This window comes from Pelophylax lessonae, assembly GCF_965119305.1.
Source record: "Pelophylax lessonae genome assembly, chromosome: 7".
NCBI classification, from domain to species: domain Eukaryota; kingdom Metazoa; phylum Chordata; class Amphibia; order Anura; family Ranidae; genus Pelophylax; species Pelophylax lessonae.
In genome coordinates this window covers 139658-162651 of record NC_138774.1, presented here as the reverse complement: position 1 = coordinate 162651, position 22994 = coordinate 139658, and the positions used below count along the sequence as shown (strand labels likewise).

Genomic DNA, 22994 nt, shown 5'->3' with positions numbered 1-22994 from the left:
GAGCTAGTATGCGATGCACCCCTCATAATGAGCTAGTATGCGATGCACCCCTCATAATGAGCTAGTATGTGATGCACCCCTCATAATGAGCTAGTATGCGATGCACCCCTCATAATGAGCTAGTATGCGATGCACCCCTCATAATGAGCTAGTATGTGATGCACCCCTCATAATGAGCTAGTATGTGATGCACCCCTCATAATGAGCTAGTATGTGATGCACCCCTCATAATGAGCTAGTATGTGATGCACCCCTCATTATGGGTTTCTCTTTCAGCGTGAAGAAAAAATAAATGTGGATTTCCTTCCTCTTTAAGCCCCGGAGGATTTGGCAGCTCAATGACCAGGCCCTATTTTGCGATTTGGTACTGTGTGACTTTAACGGACAATTGCGCGGTCGTGCGACGCTGTATCTAAACTAATTTGACGTCCTTTTTTTCCCACAAACAGAGATTTCTTTTGGTGGTATTTGATCTCCTGTGCGATTTTTACTTTTTGCGATATAAACAAAGAAAGAGCAACAATTGTGAAAAAAATAACAATATTTTCACATTTTTTTTATATGAAATTCCCCCCAAAAAAATGGAAAACTCAAAATTTTTTAATATTTTCGGCCAATTTGTTTTCTGCTACATATGGTAAAAAAAAAAATCACAATAAGCGTATTTTGATTGGTTTGCGCAAAAGTTATCGCGGTTACTAACTACGGGAAAGATTTTTGTCATTTTTATTGTTTTTTTTTTTTAACTAGTAATGGCGGCGATCTGCGATTTTTTTAGCGGGACTGCGACATTGCGGCGGACAGATCGGACCCCTGACTGACATTTCTGACATTTTTGGGGGTACCAGTGACATTACTGCAGTAATCAGTGCTATAAATATGCACTGTCACTGTACTAATGACACTGGCAGGGGAGGAGTTAATTTTATTGGGGAACAAGGGGTTAAGTGTGTCCCTAGGGGCGTGCTTTTAACTGTGGGGGGCGTGGCTTGTGATGTAACCACAGAGACATACAATCCTACATAGCAGGTTCGTATGATCTCTGCAGTTACACCAGTCTGAACTACCCACATCTTATCTACACTGATGTCTGTGTGATATTTGTGTATAGAGTGTAGGGGGGAGGAGGAGGGGTTAATATTAAGGTCCCTCCCCCGGACTGTCACATGATCCTCCTGTGACGTGCGATGTGATGACGGAGAGGATTTATGAATGGATTCTGACCACGCCCTGTTAGCAGTATAACGCTCCGCCTAAAGATGATGGAGGAGTCAGGATTGGGCGTGTCAGCATGAAGGTTTCCGCCCCTTCACCCATTGTGACTGGAGAGGAGTCACAAGACAGTGAGCTCACCGCCCCGCCCAGTGTCACCGGAGAGCAGAAGACACGCCTACGATACCCGGAAAGGGATCCAATTGGCTGTGGTGGATGTGACGTCAGCGGGTAACAGGAAGTAGAGAGCGAACGGGAAACCGGAAGACGGCGGAGAATTTCACTGAGAGAAACACCGGAGAGACCGAAATACCGGAGAGATGTCCAACATGGAGAGTATCCTTCATACAGGGGGAGGGGTGTATATATATGTATATCTTATATTGTATACAGGGGGAGCAGTGTGTATATTGGGGGGGGAGGGGTGTATATGTATATCCTATATTGTATACATTGTATACAGGGGGGGAGGGGCAGTGTATATTGGGGGAGGGGGATATATATATATACATCTTATATTATATAAAGGGGGGGGAGGGGCGGTGTCACTCCCAATATCGGGGTCCTCTCTCTCTCTCTAATAACAGCCCCCGGCCTCCATAGTAAATCTTTCCATTGGACTTTCCTCCGCTGCCCATGGGCACACTCAGGTTATCAGCGGAGAGCTCTGCACCTCTCATCCAATCACATCTCCTCCTGGACCAGTCGGCTTAAGGCGGAGTTCCACCTAAAAATGGAACTTCCACTTTATGTATTCTACCCCCTGACATGTCACATTTGGGATGTCATTGTTCTGGGGGGGGGGGGGGGCACCCTGAGCGGAAGTTCTCCTCCCCCCCTCCCCCCCTACAATCTTCTGGGACATGTCAGAGGTCCCAGAAAATTGCCAGCCAATCACGACGCACAGCGTGACTCACACATGCGCAGTGCGTACCCCAGGTGAGAAGCCACAAACTGTCCCAGCCGGGTGCCCACAGCAGTGATGCCGAGGGAGAGGATCGAGGGAGAGGATCGAGGGAGAGGATCGAGGGAGAGGATCGAGGGAGAGGATCGAGGCTTCGGGCGTCCGCATCGCTGGACCATTGGACAGGTGAGTGAATGGCTGGAACTCCGCTTTCCATTCCTTGTGCGGATGTCTCCCCATAAACACCATTCACACTCCATACTGGGACCAGTACCATTCACACTTCATACTGGGACCAGTACCATTCACACTCCATACTGGGACCAGTACCATTCACACTTCATACTGGGACCAGTACCATTCACACTCCATACTGGGACCAGTACCATTCACACTCCATACTGGGAACAGTACCATTCACACTCCATACTGGGACCAGTACCATTCACACTTCATACTGGGACCAGTACCATTCACACTCCATACTGGGACCAGTACCATTCACACTCCATACTAGGACCAGTACCATTCACACTCCATACTGGGACCAGTACCATTCACACTCCATACTGGGAACAGTACCATTCACACTCCATACTGGGACCAGTACCATTCACACTCCATACTGGGACCAGTACCATTCACACTCCATACTGGGACCAGTACCATTCACACTTCATACTGGGACCAGTACCATTCACACTTCATACTGGGACCAGTACCATTCACACTCCATACTGGGACCAGTACCATTCACACTTCATACTGGGACCAGTACCATTCACACTTCATACTGGGACCAGTACCATTCACACTCCATACTGGGACCAGTACCATTCACACTTCATACTGGGACCAGTACCATTCACACTCCATACTGGGACCAGTACCATTCACACTCCATACTGGGACCAGTACCATTCACACTTCATACTGGGACCAGTACCATTCACACTTCATACTGGGACCAGTACCATTCACACTCCATACTGGGACCAGTACCATTCACACTTCATACTGGGACCAGTACCATTCACACTCCATACTGGGACCAGTACCATTCACACTCCATACTGGGACCAGTACCATTCACACTTCATACTGGGACCAGTACCATTCACACTTCATACTGGGACCAGTACCATTCACACTCCATACTGGGACCAGTACCATTCACACTCCATACTGGGACCAGTACCATTCACACTTCATACTGGGACCAGTACCATTCACACTTCATACTGGGACCAGTACCATTCACACTCCATACTGGGACCAGTACCATTCACACTTCATACTGGGACCAGTACCATTCACACTCCATACTGGGACCAGTACCATTCACACTCCATACTGGGACCAGTACCATTCACACTTCATACTGGGACCAGTACCATTCACACTTCATACTGGGACCAGTACCATTCACACTCCATACTGGGACCAGTACCATTCACACTTCATACTGGGACCAGTACCATTCACACTCCATACTGGGACCAGTACCATTCACACTCCATACTGGGACCAGTACCATTCACACTTCATACTGGGACCAGTACCATTCACACTCCATACTGGGACCAGTACCATTCACACTTCATACTGGGACCAGTACCATTCACACTCCATACTGGGACCAGTACCATTCACACTCCATACTAGGACCAGTACCATTCACACTCCATACTGGGACCAGTACCATTCACACTCCATACTGGGACCAGTACCATTCACACTCCATACTGGGACCAGTACCATTCACACTCCATACTGGGACCAGTACCATTCACACTCCATACTGGGACCAGTACCATTCACACTTCATACTGGGACCAGTACCATTCACACTTCATACTGGGACCAGTACCATTCACACTCCATACTGGGACCAGTACCATTCACACTTCATACTGGGACCAGTACCATTCACACTTCATACTGGGACCAGTACCATTCACACTCCATACTGGGACCAGTACCATTCACACTTCATACTGGGACCAGTACCATTCACACTCCATACTGGGACCAGTACCATTCACACTCCATACTGGGACCAGTACCATTCACACTTCATACTGGGACCAGTACCATTCACACTTCATACTGGGACCAGTACCATTCACACTCCATACTGGGACCAGTACCATTCACACTTCATACTGGGACCAGTACCATTCACACTCCATACTGGGACCAGTACCATTCACACTCCATACTGGGACCAGTACCATTCACACTTCATACTGGGACCAGTACCATTCACACTTCATACTGGGACCAGTACCATTCACACTCCATACTGGGACCAGTACCATTCACACTCCATACTGGGACCAGTACCATTCACACTTCATACTGGGACCAGTACCATTCACACTTCATACTGGGACCAGTACCATTCACACTCCATACTGGGACCAGTACCATTCACACTTCATACTGGGACCAGTACCATTCACACTCCATACTGGGACCAGTACCATTCACACTCCATACTGGGACCAGTACCATTCACACTTCATACTGGGACCAGTACCATTCACACTTCATACTGGGACCAGTACCATTCACACTCCATACTGGGACCAGTACCATTCACACTTCATACTGGGACCAGTACCATTCACACTCCATACTGGGACCAGTACCATTCACACTCCATACTGGGACCAGTACCATTCACACTTCATACTGGGACCAGTACCATTCACACTTCATACTGGGACCAGTACCATTCACACTCCATACTGGGACCAGTACCATTCACACTCCATACTGGGACCAGTACCATTCACACTTCATACTGGGACCAGTACCATTCACACTTCATACTGGGACCAGTACCATTCACACTCCATACTGGGACCAGTACCATTCACACTCCATACTGGGACCAGTACCATTCACACTTCATACTGGGACCAGTACCATTCACACTTCATACTGGGACCAGTACCATTCACACTCCATACTGGGACCAGTACCATTCACACTCCATACTGGGACCAGTACCATTCACACTTCATACTGGGACCAGTACCATTCACACTTCATACTGGGACCAGTACCATTCACACTCCATACTGGGACCAGTACCATTCACACTTCATACTGGGACCAGTACCATTCACACTCCATACTGGGACCAGTACCATTCCTGGATGGAGGGGAGGATTCTTCCCTGGTGTTGCTGCTCACAGGCTAGCGCTTCCTCCCAGAGCTCCCAGCAGATTATATCATACCATCCCAGCAGGACCTTCTCTGACACCGGTCCCATGTGCTGAGGATCTTCTCTGACACCGGTCCCCTGTGCTGAGGACCTTCTCTGACACCGGTCCCATGTGCTGAGGACCTTCTCTGACCCCGGTCCCCTGTGCTGAGGACCTTCTCTGACACCGGTCCCCTGTGCTGAGGACCTTCTCTGACACCGGTCCCCTGTGCTGAGGACCTTCTCTGACACCGGTCCCCTGTGCTGAGGATCTTCTCTGACACCGGTCCCCTGTGCTGAGGACCTTCTCTGACACCGGTCCCCTGTGCTGAGGATCTTCTCTGACCCCGGTCCCCTGTGCTGAGGACCTTCTCTGACCCCGGTCCCCTGTGCTGAGGATCTTCTCTGACACCGGTCCCCTGTGCTGAGGACCTTCTCTGACACCGGTCCCCTGTGCTGAGGATCTTCTCTGACCCCGGTCCCCTGTGCTGAGGACCTTCTCTGACCCCGGTCCCCTGTGCTGAGGACCTTCTCTGACACCGGTCCCCTGTGCTGAGGACCTTCTCTGACCCCGGTCCCCTGTGCTGAGGACCTTCTCTGACACCGGTCCCCTGTGCTGAGGACCTTCTCTGACACCGGTCCCCTGTGCTGAGGACCTTCTCTGACACCGGTCCCCTGTGCTGAGGATCTTCTCTGACACCGGTCCCCTGTGCTGAGGATCTTCTCTGACACCGGTCCCCTGTGCTGAGGATCTTCTCTGACACTGGTCCCCTGTGCTGAGGACCTTCTCTGACACCGGTCCCCTGTGCTGAGGATCTTCTCTGACCCCGGTCCCCTGTGCTGAGGACCTTCTCTGACCCCGGTCCCCTGTGCTGAGGACCTTCTCTGACACCGGTCCCCTGTGCTGAGGACCTTCTCTGACACCGGTCCCCTGTGCTGAGGACCTTCTCTGACACCGGTCCCCTGTGCTGAGGACCTTCTCTGACACCGGTCCCCTGTGCTGAGGACCTTCTCTGACACCGGTCCCCTGTGCTGAGGACCTTCTCTGACACCGGTCCCCTGTGCTGAGGATCTTCTCTGACACCGGTCCCCTGTGCTGTATCCGCATCTCTCGCAACCTCCTTCCGAATTCCTCTTCCATGGCGGCTGATATCTGTACCTCTCCTCTTCTGCTCCCCGGACCTTGGATCCCGGTGGAGGTTTGGATGTCCCAGACTGCAGGAAGAATCCCACCGCTGCCACCAATGTAACGGAACCTCAGACCCACACTGTTAAACAGCCGGCCACCTGGTCAGAGCTGTGATTAATAATCGGAGATCTCACTTCAGGTCAGACTGTCCGGCACCGAGCTCCCAAACTACAAATCTTCTCTTTCATTCATTGATGGACACAGCTTCATATCTTCCTTGATTGATGGATTATTCTGCCCCCTACAGGAGGACTACAACTATGGGGCGGTCCCAGGTGGTCTCCTCCCACTTCCTGCTATAGGATTTCAGTTTTTCTCTGCCTGGTCACGGATCTAGTCACTAACCTAGTGCCAGGTCTGGTTGCGGATCTGGTCACAGCTCTAGTCACAGCTCTAGTCACAGCTCTAGTCACAGCTCTAGTCACAGATCTAGTCACAGCTCTAGTCACAGATCTAGTCACAGCTCTAGTCACAGCTCTAGTCACAGATCTAGTCACAGATCTAGTCGTGGATCTGGTCGTGGATCTGGTCACAGCTCTAGTCACAACTCTAGTCACAGCTCTAGTCACAGATCTAGTCACAGATCTAGTCACAGATCTAGTCGTGGATCTGGTCGTGGATCTGGTCACAGCTCTAGTCACAGCTCTAGTCACAGCTCTAGTCACAGCTCTAGTCACAGCTCTAGTCACAGCTCTAGTCACAGCTCTAGTCACAGATCTAGTCACAGCTCTAGTCACAGCTCTAGTCACAGCTCTAGTCACAGATCTAGTCACAGATCTAGTCGTGGATCTGGTCACAGCTCTAGTCGTGGATCTAGTCGTGGATCTAGTCGTGGATCTGGTCACAGCTCTAGTCGTGGATCTAGTCGTGGATCTAGTCGTGGATCTAGTCGTGGATCTAGTCGTGGATCTAGTCGTGGATCTAGTCGTGGATCTAGCTCTCTGCTGGGATCTCTGGTCCTGGCAATTTTTCCTTTTATTTTCTTTCTATCAGTTCTGTTTCTGTGAGAATTCCAATCCTCAGCCGGATTGGGTGAAGCACTGGATCTCCTGGATCCTTAAGCCTCGTACACACGCACCGATTGTTGGCTGTGAATTTTCGGCCAACGTCCAATCGGCCAATTATAGGCTTGTTAGTATGATGATTCCGACAACCAACTGCAACTCTTCGGCCGAACAAAATCTGGTGTGCAGACTATAAAATTTTTGTTGGCCGTCCACACAACGGCCGATTGTTCCTCAAACCCCGTACACACGCACTGATTGTTAGCCGACCGATCGTCCGTCTTTTGTCCAGTGGTGTTTTGTTGGTTGGAATGTGCCTAGACTGCACACGAATTTTCTCGGCCAACAAAAACCAACTTCAGAAGTGATGTCATGTGATAGGAGTGATGTCATGTGATAGGAGTGATGTCATGTGATGTCATGTGATAGGAGTGATGTCATGTGATAGGAGTGATGTCATGTGATAGGAGTGATGTCATGTGATAGGAGTGATGTCATGTGATAGGAGTGATGTCATGTGATGTCATGTGACGGGAGTGATGTCATGTGACGGGAGTGATGTCATGTGTCGGGAGTGATGTCATGTGACGGGAGTGATGTCATGTGACGGTTTACTTTCCGTGTGTTTTTCTTCTCTGAGCATGCCCAGTCTTGCTCATTAGATTTTTGTCTGCCAAAATCTGTACTGACTGACGGAAAATCGGCCGTTGTGTTGACGGCCAACAAAAATTTTATAGTCTGCACACCAGATTTTGTTCGGCTGAAAAGTCGCAGTTGGTTGTTGGAAGCATCATACTAACAAGCCGAAAATTGGCCGATCGGACGTTGGCCGAAAATTTACGGCCAACAATCTGCGTGTGTACGGGGCTTAACGGTCTCCCCAGTCTGGCCAGCGAGCGCATGCAGACCGCAGCTCCACACTAGGGTCGGCTGTGACATGATCCCACTGGACGGGGACTGGCTGGAGAGTGAATTGAGGACACACAGGACCGGGTCACAGCCTGAGTCGCAGGGTACCTCAGGCCCGCAGCTCCCTCCATTCAAAGATGGGGGGGGGGGGGTGATCTGTCCAGAGCGGTGCCCACCCAGTTCCTAAAGTTTCATGTGTAGTGTCCCCCCCATTTTCTCTGGGAAATTTAAGGGTGGACACAAACCTCTCCCTGGGTTGGTCGGTCCCTCATGTGCCCTTCCTACCCTAATAGCACCCCCTCCTCATTAGTGGGTTTACCTGCACTAGCTACACCCCCCCCCTTAGTCCCCCTGGCGGGGGTGGCTATACTGATAGTATGGGGCTGTGAGAGCTGTGGCTGGAGAGGAGGGGGGGGGGGGGCGCTGTGGTGGCTCCATTTGCCATTTTAATACATGCCATGATGCCTTGAGGGGAGTCCCGCGCTAGGAACCCCTTGCTGGAGGAGGTATCTGATGGGGCCCAGGGAGTCGCCGTTTCCCATTTAATGGCCTGGATATTGAAAGCCCGGCACTGAAGGACAGAGGATTGTCGGATTCGGTGATTCCCACGCTGTTTATAACGAAGAAATCTAAACTCAATGGTAAATCTTCCGAGAAGTAGAAGGCGTCCATTACTTGGCGTGAGTCTCGGGGGAGGGGGGTCCCCCCTCCATTCCTTCTCGGTGTCACGTCTGCTGGAGTTTCTGGTGAGGTGTAGACCAATGTTTGGCCCTCGGCACCATCAAGGGACAGATTTCTGCCAATTTTCTTCCATAGGCGGTTGGCCATGAATTCCTTGGTTCACATCTTCATGCAGGGGGGTTCACATCTTCATGCAGGGGGGTTCACATCTTTAGGGGGTTCACATCCTCATGCGGGGGGTTCACATCCTCATGCGGGGGGTTCACATCTTCATGCGGGGGGTTCACATCTTCATGCGGGGGGTTCACATCTTTAGGGGGTTCACATCTTCATGCGGGGGGTTCACATCCTCATGCGGGGGGTTCACATCTTCATGCAGGGGGTTCACATCTTCATGCGGGGGGTTCACATCTTTAGGGGGTTCACATCTTCATGCGGGGGGTTCACATCTTCATGCGGGGGGTTCACATCTTTAGGGGGTTCACATCTTCATGCGGGGGGTTCACATCTTCATGCGGGGGGTTCACATCCTCATGCGGGGGGTTCACATCTTCATGCAGGGGGGTTCACATCTTCATGCAGGGGGGTTCACATCTTTAGGGGGTTCACATCTTCATGCGGGGGGTTCACATCCTCATGCGGGGGGTTCACATCTTCATGCAGGGGGTTCACATCTTCATGCGGGGGGTTCACATCTTCATGCGGGGGGTTCACATCTTTAGGGGGTTCACATCTTTAGGGGGTTCACATCTTCATGCAGGGGGTTCACATCTTCATGCGGGGGGTTCACATCTTCATGCGGGGGGTTCACATCTTCATGCGGGGGGTTCACATCTTCATGCAGGGGGGTTCACATCCTCATGCGGGGGGTTCACATCTTCATGCAGGGGGGTTCACATCTTCATGCAGGGGGTTCACATCTTCATGCGGGGGGTTCACATCTTCATGCAGGGGGTTCACATCTTCATGCAGGGGGTTCACATCTTCATGCAGGGGGTTCACATCTTCATGCGGGGGGTTCACATCTTCATGCGGGGGGTTCACCACCTGGCTCCTCCGGTTCGGTCCCTGCCCCCCCCCCCCCCATGAGATCTGATTCTGGTATTGTCCGTCCTTCAAAAACCGCCTTTTGAAATTATTTGTGGGATTTCTCTGCTTGCCTGGTCACAGAAGGCGGCTTTCTTGGTGGCGATCATTTCGGCACGCGGGGTCCCTGGCTGCGTTGTTCTGTCCGTCTTCTTACCTGGTGATTCACAGGGACAAAGTGGTCCTTCTGAATTGTTCTATCTTGTTCCTCAGTGGCCCTCAACTCCGGTCCTCGGGGGACACTAACAGGCCAGGTTTGCAAGATAACTGAATTACATCCCAGGTGATCTCATTTGCTGCTCAGTGATTGCAGTATTCCAGTCTGCATCTAAGATAATACTTAAAGCGGAGTTCCGGGCACAGAATCGTGTCTGTAGAATTTACTGCATGTGCTTCCTTATCCTTTGTGCCAGAATTGGATATTCCCGGCCTTTTTTTTTTCCTTACCTTTTTAGAGAGGATTATATACTCCCCTTTCCATCGACTTCCTCCCTCCTGAGCCGCGGCTCGCCCCGGCACTTCCTGTCCCGCAATGCATCCTGGGAGCTCTTACTCGTCGCTCCCAGGATGCAATGTGCAGTGGCGTAGGCAGCCGGCCGCTCTTCTCATCGCGTTATTTCCAAACAGGAAATGATGCGATGTTAGGCGGAGCCCAGCGCGGACGGCGCCATATTTAAATCTGTATACACAGCACATTGCCAGTAATTCCCTTTGTTGATGGCTTTATAGGGGCGGCAACTTCCTCAACATTGCCATCCCTATGGAAACCAGTACTATGCAGATTGCATAGTACTGGGCATGCGCGATATTTCGCGCTGGACTCACAGGCCTCCGCCCACTAGAACAAGGAAGAAGGGAAGACATTTCCCCACAACGGACTCAGCGATCCAGAACAAAGATGGCGGCGCTGGTCATACATTTTATAAAGTAAGATTTTATACGTGCAAACCGATTATTTCATTGTGAGAAACAGGATTAGCGGATGTATAGAGGTCTAAGGATTCTGTGCCCGGAACTCTGCTTTAAAATCTGGCCTGTTAGTGGGCCCCGAGGACTGCAGTTGAGGACCACTGTTGTACCTGATCTGAGATGCAGAGAGGGCTCCCCTTGTGGCTGAGTGCGGTACACCCCCTGAGGTTGAAACAGAAGATGTATCGCCCACAGAAGCACTGGTTGCCAACGGGGTCCCAGGAGTTGACCAGTGGTCTACAAAAGGATCCTGGACTGGAATCCTCTGGGAGTCTTCAGGTGGTCTGGAGAAACTGGAGAAACCAGGCAGCAGAGGGTCAAACACAGAGAAATTGTCCAAGGGCTCAGGCAGGTAGCGGTAACGGGAGCATAGCCAAGGTCATAACAGAAGGGTGGGAAGTAGGCAGAAGCAAAGTCCGTTAGCCAAGCCAAGATCAGCTATTGGTGGGCAGGCAGATAGGTAGCAGGAGAGCCAAACTGGAGCAGGGAAGGTCAGACGAAGCCAAGGGTCAAAGCCAGGAGAGCAGACGGGTCAGGAACAAGCCGGGTCACAACTGACCCAAACCCAAGGAAGATAGAAAATGCTGAGGACACAGGGAGAGCCAAAGACAATCCAGCAATTTGATTGGCTGAGCAGAGTTCTTCTATAGGCCAGCAATTGGATGAGTCTATGGCGTAATGCGTGAGTGTTTGCACATGCAACCCGCGGCGAACCGGCATGCGCCCATTTGCTGATCGGGAAGGTGCCTAATGCGCCCATCACAAGTACTGGCGGAGTTGCCAGTCACCCCACAACCTTTTCTCTGACACGTTCTTCCTAAGGTCATTTCGGGGTTCCACCTAAATGAAGACTTTGTGTCTAAGCCAAAACATCCAAAAGAAGTTTCCTTGCATTCCCTGGATGCGGTTCGGGCCCTTGGGATGTACCTGGTGGCGACTGAGCCAATTCACAAGTCCGATTCCTTATTTGTCCTTACGATTGGACCTGGTAAGGGGCAGGTCACATCCGCGGGACCATGGGTCAGGCAGACGGTGATCCAGGCTTATTCTATCAAGGGTCAGATTCCTCCTTTCCCTGTTAAGGCGCATTCTACGAGGGCACTCAGTGCCTCCTGGGCCTTCCGTCATCAGGCCTCAATGGTTGAGGTGTGCAAGGCGGCCTCCTGGTCATCTGTGCCAACATTCACCAAGTTTTACAAGGTGGAGGATCTGCTGCCTCTTGAGGGGGATGTGCTGCCTCTGGAGGGGGATCTGCTGCCTTTCGAGGGGGATCTGCTGCCTTTCGAGGGGGATCTGCTGCCTTTCGAGGGGGATCTGCTGCCTTTCGAGGGGGATCTGCTGCCTTTCGAGGGGGATCTGCTGCCTTTCGAGGGGGATCTGCTGCCTTTCGAGGGGGATCTGCTGCCTCTTGAGGGTGATCTGCTGCCTCTTGAGGGGGATCTGCTGCCTCTTGAGGGGGATCTGCTGCCTCTTGAGGGGGATCTGCTGCCTCTTGAGGGGGATCTGCTGCCTCTCGAGGGGGGATCTGCTGCCTCTCGAGGGGGGATCTGCTGCCTCTCGAGGGGGATCTGCTGCCTTTCGAGGGGGATCTGCTGCCTTTCGAGGGGGATCTGCTGCCTTTCGAGGGGGATCTGCTGCCTTTCGAGGGGGATCTGCTGCCTCTTGAGGGGGATCTGCTGCCTCTTGAGGGGGATCTGCTGCCTCTTGAGGGGGATCTGCTGCCTTTCGAGGGGGGATCTGCTGCCTCTCGAGGGGGATCTGCTGCCTCTCGAGGGGGATCTGCTGCCTTTCGAGGGGGATCTGCTGCCTTTCGAGGGGGATCTGCTGCCTTTCGAGGGGGATCTGCTGCCTCTTGAGGGGGATCTGCTGCCTCTTTGAGGGGGATCTGCTGCCTCTTGAGGGGGATCTGCTGCCTTTCGAGGGGGGATCTGCTGCCTCTCGAGGGGGATCTGCTGCCTCTCGAGGGGGGATCTGCGCCTTTCGAGGGGGATCTGCTGCCTTTCGAGGGGGATCTGCTGCCTTTCGAGGGGGATCTGCTGCCTCTTGAGGGGATCTGCTGCCTCTTGAGGGGGATCTGCTGCCACTCCATACTGACCAATGACATGACTTCATAAAATATCACACGCGGTGTGTTTGTAGCATTGCATAGTGAAATGAAAAGCACAAAGCATTTCCTAAAGGAGTCTGCACTGGGGGGGGGGGGGGGGCATCTATATATAGATCCTGCCCCACCCCCCCTCTGCTCTATAGTTCCCTGTTCCCCTCTGCTCTATAGGTCCCTGCCCCCCCTCTGCTCTATAGGTTCCCGCCCCCCTGTAGAAGTCCTTATACTCTGTGCCCCCATCCTCTATAGTCCCTCCTGGGATGGGGGAGGGGCAGGCAGGTGAAGGTGCAGTAATAATCCTCATATCAGATTTGGCCATTAAGTTAAATGACGAGGAGTCACATTCCTGGCGGCGGTTATCGTCATGGCAGCCATGTGACAGGGAGGAGGGGGGGAGGGGTGACATCAGCCGGGTGTGACAGAACCGGTTCCTCCAGAAATCTGAGCCGTCCAAATGTGACCGAGATATAAATAGCATCAGGAGAGGGTCAGACCGTCCGACCGAAATAACATCCCCCACCGTCTGTCCCCCTGGAATCTCCAACCCCTCTATAGATCCCCCGGAATCTCCAACCCCTCTATAGATCCCCCGGAATCTCCAACCCCTCTATAGATCCCCCGGAATCTCCAACCCCTCTATAGATCCCCCGGAATCTCCAACCCCTCTATAGATCCCCCCCCAAATCTCCTCCAACCCCTCTACAGATCTCCTCCACCGCCCCGAAATCTCCTCCAACCCCTGTACAGATCCCCCCCCCCCTGGAATATCCTCCAACCTCTCTATAGATCCCCCCCCCCCCAGAATCTCCTCCAACCCCTCCTATAGACTCTGTAGATCCCCCGGCATCTCCAACCCCTCTGTAGATCCCCCGGCATCTCCAACCCCTCTGTAGATCCCCCGGCATCTCCAACCCCTCTGTAGATCCCCTGGAATCTCCAACCCCTCTGTAGATCCCTCCCCTCTGGAAATCCTCCAACCCCTCTATAGATTCCCCCCCCTCTGGAAATCCTCCAACCCCTCTAGAGATCCCCCCCCTGGAATATCATCCAACCTCTCTATAGATCCCCCCCCCAGGATCTCCTCTAACCCCTCCTATAGACTCTATAGATCCCCCGGAATCTCCAACCCCTCTGTGGATCCCCCAGAATCTCCAACCCCTCTGTGGATCCCACCCCCCTCCCCCGGAATCCCCTCTCTGTACCATGTGATCACTGTGGCTAATCACAGCCAGCCACACCATTCCTTTCATTGGATGGCAGAAAAGGAAGCCATCTATTGTGTACATCTGTGATTGGTCACAGTGATCACAGACGGTGGACAGACGGTGACAGATCGGCCCAGGAGAGGCGTGTTCTGGGAGGACGTCACAGCGCTCCCCCCCCACCCCCCAGCAATGGACTGTTCCTGGTGTCCTCGTATACAATGCAGGTCTATGGAACCTCTGGGTATGATGATGTCACAGTGTGCGGGGAACTCAGAGGAAGACGTTCAGTCCAGGGGGAGGAGCTAGAACACCTGTGGGGGGGGAGGGGGGGTATTGGGTTAACAATTGGTGTAGTGAGCGGGATGAGGAGAGCACTGAGGAGCAAATAACTCTGTGAAGAGGGGGGGGGGGGGCAGGGAGCCCATCTTTTTTTTTTTTTTTTGGTCCTCCAGCTGACTGTTAGCAGTTACATTGTTTTGGGGTCTCTCTGTGGACTACAGAGCCCCTCCCCCTATGCTGTAGAGAGAGGAAGGGGTGTGTCCTGTACAGTAAGTGAGCGTTGTCACCCTAGGACAGGAAGTCTTATGGCAGGATCCCGGATCGCACCCTCAGGTTAGGTTGGGGTGTGGGGGGGTCCTGGGGTTATCCCCCCCCCCCGTGTACCCATCATGTCTGTCCTCAGGATTCCTCCAATCTCTGTATCTGCCGGTTCTGATCCTCAACCCCCGTCCAGAAAACCTCTTCAACCTGAAGTTCGCGGCCAAAGAACTTCTCCGGAACGCCAAGAAATGTGAGAAGGAGGAGAAGGCGGAGAAAGCCAAAATCAAGAAGGTCAGAGAAAGGGGCGTTCACCGCACTATTATTTATTATTATTATTATTATTGTTATTATTTATATTATTTATTATTATTATTATTTATATTATTTATTATTATTATTATTTATAATATTTATTTATATTATTTGTTATTATTTATTATTATTATTATTTATATTTATTATTATTAATTATTATTTATTATTTACATTATTTATTATTATTCTATTTATTATTATTTATATTATTATTATTTATTATTATTTACATTATTTATATTATTTATTATTCATATTGTTGTTGTTGTTGTTATTATTATTATTTATATTATTATTGTTATTATTATTCATTTTATTGTTATTATTATTATGGTTTTAGATAATGTTTTTTATGATTATTTTTTTTAGAATATAGAATTTATTATTATTTTATGATCTATTTAATATAATTATAAAATTATATTTGTGTTATTATTCATAGTCATAGACACTCAGGACAATTTTATTATTATTATTATACATAGTACAGTGTCAGACGTTGTTATTATTATTTTTTATCATATATATTATTTTTACAATCCTATAATTTTATATAATATTTTTTTATAATATAAAATATTCTGTTGGTAGTATTATTCATAGTCGGGTATTAGACACTCAGGACTTATTATTAATATATATTACCAGGTAGCACCTGGGATGATGTATGGTAATACATAGTTGGGTATCGGATGATGTAGGGTGGTAATAATACATACAGGTGTGCTCATAAGTTTACACCCCCTGGCAGAATTTATCATTTCTTGGCCATTTGTCAGAGGATATGAATGATAACAGAAAATCTTCTCTCTCACTCATGGTTGGTGATTGGCTGAAGCCATTTATTATCAATCAGCTGTCTTTACTCTTTTTATATCATAATGACAACAGAAACTCCCCAAATCGCCCTGATCAAAAGTTTACACACCCCAGTGATTTTGGCCTGATAACATGCACACAGGGTGACACAAAGGGGTTTGAATGGCTGTTAAAGGTCCCCATCCCCCCCTGTGATCTGTGAGTGTGTATAAAAGGTCAATGAGTTTCTGGACTCCTGACCGACCCTTCCATCCTCCATCCAGTGCTGCACTGACAGACCCTTCCATCCTCCATCCAGTGCTGCACTGACAGACCCTTCCATCCTCCATCCAGTGCTGCACTGACAGACCCTTTCATCCTCCATCCAGTGCTGCACTGACAGACCCTTCCATCCTCCATCCAGTGCTGCACTGACAGACCCTTCCATCCTCCATCCAGTGCTGCACTGACAGACCCTTCCATCCTCCATCCAGTGCTGCACTGACAGACCCTTCCATCCTCCATCCAGTGCTGCACTGACAGACCCTTCCATCCTCCATCCAGTGCTTTTCTGGATTCTGAGTCATGGGGAAAGCAGAAGAATTGTCTGTGGGAGGTGCGGGAAAATGTAGCTGAATTGTATAAAACAGGAAAGAGATATAAGAAGATATCCAAGGAATTGGGAGGCCAATCAGCAGAGTTCAAACTCTAATCAAGAAGAGGAAAATGAGGAGTTCTGGTGAAACCAAACCACGGTCAGGAAGACCAACCGAGATTTCAGCCACAACTGCCAGGAAAATTATTCAGGATGCAAAGAAAAACCCAGAAATAACTTCAGGTGAAATCCAGGACTCTCTGATAACATGGGGGGGGGGGGGGGGGGGGGCTGTGTCAGGAGGCCCCTGAAGAAAGATGGGCTGCATGGTCGAGTCACCAGAAGAAAGCCATTACTACGTGTGACGGGGGTCACTTTGGTTGGGGGGCTGTGGAACACAGCTTACCTTAAGGAGGTTGGGAAATTCCTCTCTCATCCCCCTAGGCTCCTCTTATGTGTAAGTTCCCTGTGTCTATTAGGGGCTCAGGGTGACCAAGGAAATGATGGACTTAATGGACACAGAATATGGTTTGGATTCCTCAAATGGGAGAATAATAATTATCACCCGTATATCTCAGAGAATATATGAAGACTCCGGGCCTAGCTGCCTATTACCAATAAGGCTTCACACAGTCAGACTCCTAGCAGATGTTACCATCAGCTCACCCACCGCTCTTCCACACCTCCTAATTATTCTGATTTACACTTCTAATAATGTGTAATTTTGTATTGCGTTTTAGCCTTGTGGCCGGCAGTCTGGTCCTCCAGTCTGGTGTAAGAGTTAATTAGCATGTTAATGATAATAACCTTGTATAGATGGGATTAGCCATGAGTCAGCTGTACCTCGTTATCTCACCATTGTGTGATGTTTTGGGTAAATATTCGGCTCATTGTTCATGTAGTGACTGACATACTTCTCAAGTATATAAAAGTCTGTTTCTTCTTCAATAAAGAGTTAGTTGTTTTCAGACACATACAAGCTAAGTTGTCGGTTACCTTTGTAAGGAGGGCGGCTGGAATATCTGATATCTATGTTCAGACTGGAGGAAGCCGTATACTGACTGAAGCCCACAAGTATGTTGTGGGTCGGCGGTCTCATTACACTACGCAAATGCCACAAAGTATCCCGCTTACACTACACCAAACAGCACAGAGACAGGCCTCAAACCTTCTACCACAAAGTATCCCGCTTACACTATGCCAAACGGCACAGAGACAGGCCTCAAACCTTCTACCACAAAGTATCCCGCTTACACTACACCAAACAGCACAGAGACAGGCCTCAAACCTTCTACCACAAAGTATCCCGCTTACACTACACCAAACAGCACAGAGACAGGCCTCAAACCTTCTACCACAAAGTATCCCGCTTACACTACACCAAACAGCACAGAGACAGGCCTCAAACCTTCTACCACAAAGTATCCGCTTACACTACGCCAAACAGCACAGAGACAGGCCTCAAACCTTCTACCACAAAGTATCCCGCTTACACTACACCAAACAGCACAGAGACAGGCCTCAAACCTTCTACCACAAAGTATCCGCTTACACTACACCAAACAGCACAGAGACAGGCCTCAAACCTTCTACCACAAAGTATCCCGCTTACACCACACCAAACAGCACAGAGACAGGCCTCACACCTTCTACCACAAAGTATCCCGCTTACACTACACCAAACAGCACAGAGACAGGCCTCAAACCTTCTACCACAAAGTATCCCGCTTACACTACACCAAACAGCACAGAGACAGGCCTCAAACCCTCTACCACAAAGTCATCTGAAGTGAGGAGACTAAAATTGGGCTTTGTGGCCACAACCGTAAACGTTACATTTGGAGAGGAGACAACAAGGCCTATGATGAAAGGTCCACCATTCCTACTGTGAAACACGGTGGTGGATTGCCGATGGTTTGGGGATGTGTGAGCTACAAAAGGCACAGGAAATTTGGTCAGAATTGATGGAAAGATGAATGCAGAATGTTATCAAAAAATACCGGAGGAAAATTTGCGTTCATCAGCCCGGAAGCTGTGCATGGGACGTACTTGGACATTCCAACATGACAATGACCCTAAACACAAGGCCAAGTCCACCTGTCATTGGCTACAGCAGAATAAAGTGAAGGTTCTGGAGTGGTCATCTCAGTCTCCTGACCTCCATATCTGAGAAGATAAAGAGCCTCATCCACAAATCCCACAAAACTCTTCAATCTGTCATTGATGGTAAAGGGGGCAATACACGCTATTAAGAACTGGGGGGTGTAAACTTTTCATCGGGGTGATTTGGGGAGTTTCTGTTGCCATTATGATATAAAAAGAGTAAAGACAGCTGATTGATAATAAATGGCTTCAGCCAATCACCAACCATGACCTTTTATACACACACACTCACAGATCACAGGGGAGGATGGGGACCTTTTAATAGCCATTCAACCCCTTTGTGTCACCTTGTGTGCATGTTATCAGGCCAAAATCACCGGGGTGTGTAAACTTTTGATCAGGGTGATTTGGGGAGTTTCTGTTGTCATTATGATATAAAAAGAGTAAAGACAGCTGATTGATAATAAATGGCTTCAGCCAATCACCAACCATGAGTGAGAGAAAAGTTTTTCTGTTATTCATATTCTCTGAGAAATGGCCAAGAAATCATAAATTCTACCAGGGTGTGTAAACTTATGAGCACAACTGTAGTTGGGTATCGGACGCCCAGGTTGATGTAGGGTGGTAATACCTTGGTAGTAATAGTTGGATATCAGACGCTTTGTATTTTTCCTCTGTGACTGTTGCTGAGTTTTGTTGATTTTCCTCTCTGCAGGCGATTCAGAAGGGGAACACGGAGATCGCTCGCATACACGCCGAGAACGCCATCCGGCAGAAGAATCAGGGCATAAACTTCCTGCGGATGAGCGCCAGAGTGGACGCGGTAGCGGCGAGAGTGCAGACAGCGGTCACTATGGGGAAGGTATGCTGGGTGCTGCTATTTCACAATAATAGTAATCCGGCCTTTCCCAACCTTTTACCCCAGAGGAACCCTTAAAAATAATGTTCAGGTCTAGAGGACCCCCTGCTAAAACCAGATTGGAGGTCCGTGGGTAAAATGCTTCTTACAATTGTTGGAAGACTTTCTCCCCTTACAGTATTCATCAAAATATTACCCGTACAGATCATTCATGTCAGGTAACTGGCTCTACCAAGAGGTGGTGGCCCCGGAACTATGGAGGCATCAAATGGGAGGTCAATCAGCCGCAGCTCAAGGAACTCCTAGCCACCTCTGGAGGAACCCTGGTTGGGAATGGCTGGTCAGAATGTGACCACTGGTTCTTCCAAGTGGTGTTGCCCTCAGATTTATGTGGGCACTTCAGATAGGAGGCCAATTAGCAGTGTTAATTTTGGCAGCAAATTTCAGTTTAGTTTTAGTCCTAGTCTTTTGACTAAAATGCCATTTTAGTTTTAGTTGTATTTTAGTAAACTAAAATGGTGTTAATTTAGTCGACGAAATAAACACTGCCAGTTAGTCAGTGATCAAGGAAACTCGATCAGTCTCCATCCCAATTTCCATTCAACCCAGGTTCAGAAAGGTTGGTGCCATGCCACTGGTTCTTCCAAGTGGTTTTGACCCTCGATTTATGAAGGAAGCCACAACTCAAGGGACCCTTGGCAACCTCTAGACCAGTGGTTCTCAACTCCGATCCTTGGGACCCACCAACAGGCCAGGTTTGCAAGATAACTAAATTGCATCACAGGTGATCTCATTTGCTGCTCAGTGATTGCAGTTTTCTAGTCTGCATCTCCCCAAGGTAATACTTAAAGCAGAGTTCCTCCCTGGGAATACTTTTTTTAATAAAAATCCCCCCCGGGACAGTCAGGGGTAGTACATTCCACAATGGATGCCTCTGATCTGTCCCGGGTCGCACTTACCTTTTAGGAGAAATACTTACCTTGAAAAAGTATTGTCCAGCGCTGCCATCTCAGGTGTGGGCAGCTTGAAGCCAGCGCGATCCTCTTCTGCGTCCTCTTCTGTCTTCTTCGGTCCCACGATGCACTGCACCGGCCCCGCCGTCGCTTCCGGTGCCACAGCGTCATCCCTCCACAGCTTCTGGGCATGCCCAGAGCTGTTTAGAAGGGAATGACGCACGCGCCCCGGAACTGACATCGGGGGCGGTGCAGGTGCAATGATTCCTGGGAGCGATGATGTTCAGCTCTCAGGAATCATTGCAAATGCCAGGAAGTGACGAATCACCGTGGCCGCCGAGGGGAGGAAGAAGGAAGTAAGGTAAGTATATTTTCTCTACAAGGTAAGTAAAAAAAAAAAAAAAAAATTGCGATTATCCATTTGTTTTTCAGGTGACCCGGAGAAGATGGAGGTAAGTATAAATTTAGGGTGGAACTCCACTTTAAAATCTGGCCTGTTAGTGGGTCCTGAGGACCGGAGTTGAGAACCACTGCTCTAGAGGAACCCTAGGATTCCACAGAACCCTGTTTGGGATTGGCTGTTCAGAAAGATTATTGGTGCCATTCCACTTATTTTTCCAAGTGGTGTTGAGCCCAGAACTACAAAGACAGCCATAACTCAAGGAGCCTTTAGCAACCTCTGAAGGAACCCTAGGGTTCCATGAAAGCTTGGTTTTGAATGGCTGTTCTGAAAAATTATTGGTGCCATTTAGGGATGCACCGAAATTTCGGCAACCAAAATTTTCAGCTGAAAAGGGCTTATTCCATTTCGGCCGAAAATGGGTTGAAGATGCCGATATTAAAGATGGCCGGCGCAGCGCAGGTTTCAAAAGACCCGCCTCTGGCCGGTGGCCCGCCTCCCGGTGATGTCACTACTACTGCGATCTGTGCATGAATGAACTAACACACCAGGCGGGCGGGCGGTAATAGCTATAACTATGTGAGCCTTCACTTCACTTCCCTGTCAGGCGGGTATCTCCTCTGACAGGGAAGTGAAGCTCTCACATAGTTATAGCTATTAGCGGCCGCCCGGTGTGTCAGTTCATTCATGCACAGATCGTAGTGGTAGTGACATCACAGGGAGGCGGGCCGCCGGCAAGAGGCACATCTTTTGAAAGGAAGGACATCGGAGGAGCAGAGTAAGGGACGCTGAGCCGGGGGGGGGAGGGGTTGTACTGCCGAGAGGGACGCTGGGGGGGGGGGGAGGGTGTACACTGCCGAGAGGGACGCTGAGGCAGGGGGGGGGGTGGGTGTACTGCCAAGAGGGACGCTGGGGGGGGTGTACTGCCGAGAGGGACGCTGAGGCAGGGGGGGGGGTGGAGGGTGTACTGCCAAGAGGGACGCTGGGGGGGGGGGTGTACTGCCGAGAGGGACCTTGGGGGGGGGGGGGGGGGGAGGGTGTACTGCCGAGAGGGACGCTGAGGCGGGGGGGGGGAGGGTGTACTGCCGAGAGGGACGCTGAGGCGGGGGGGGGGAGGGTGTACTGCCGAGAGGGACGCTGAGGCAGGGGGGGGGGGAGGGGGTTTACTGCTGAGAGGGACCTTGGGGGGGGGGGGGTTTGTACTGCCGAGAGGGACGCTGGGGGGGGGGGGGTTTGTACTGCCGAGAGGGACGCTGGGGGGGGGGGGGGGTGTACTGCCGAGAGGGACGCTGAGGCGGGGGGGGGGGGGGGAGCAGAGTCGAGCTTACCAATGGTATCTAGTATTTTGCAGCATGAGGGGGTTAATGTATTGTCACTGCTGGTCACTCATCTATTAGTGACCGACCAGTGGCAGTTAATTAACCCCTTTGTGCTGCATTAGTGCAACCAGTATCAGTTCAACCACTGTTAATTAACACTGATACTGGTTGCACTAATGCAGCACAAAGGGGTTAATTAACTGCCACTGGTCGGTCACTAATAGATGAGTGACCAGCAGTGACAATACATTAACCCCCTCATGCTGCATAATACAAATACCAATGGTAATTAAATGAACCTCTTGCCAACCCATCACAGTACATATACATTACATATTCTGTGACAGGGTGGCAGTGACAGGGTGGCAGTGACAGGGGTACGTCGCTGCCTGTTTTTGGTGAATGCCCCTCTTCTATATAATTTAAAATTATTTGGGGGAAAAAGTCATTTTCGGTTTCAGTTTTGGTTTTTGGCCAAGGGCATCCTGCATTTTTGGTTTCGGCCCAGAATTTTCATTTCGGTGCATCCCTAGGTGCCATGCCATTGGTTTTTCCAAGTGGTGTTGACCCTGGAACTGGGCGGGCACTTTCAGATAGGAGGTAATTTAGTCCGTTGAAGGTACTCCTCACCACCT

The 22994-nt window shown here is 50.1% G+C and overlaps 1 protein-coding gene across 1 annotated transcript in view; it reads left to right on the top strand.

Moving 5' to 3' along the window:
* Positions 1-1447: 1447 nt before the first annotated feature.
* CHMP1B (charged multivesicular body protein 1B) overlaps positions 1448-22994 on the top strand; it is a 36497-nt gene continuing 14950 nt past the window's right edge. Inside the window, exons 1-3 of the mRNA XM_082264627.1 lie at positions 1448-1548; positions 15211-15308; positions 19544-19690. Of these exons, the coding sequence (XP_082120753.1) occupies positions 1533-1548; positions 15211-15308; positions 19544-19690 (261 nt within the window). The 5' untranslated portion in view covers positions 1448-1532. The remainder of the gene's footprint in view (positions 1549-15210; positions 15309-19543; positions 19691-22994) is intronic.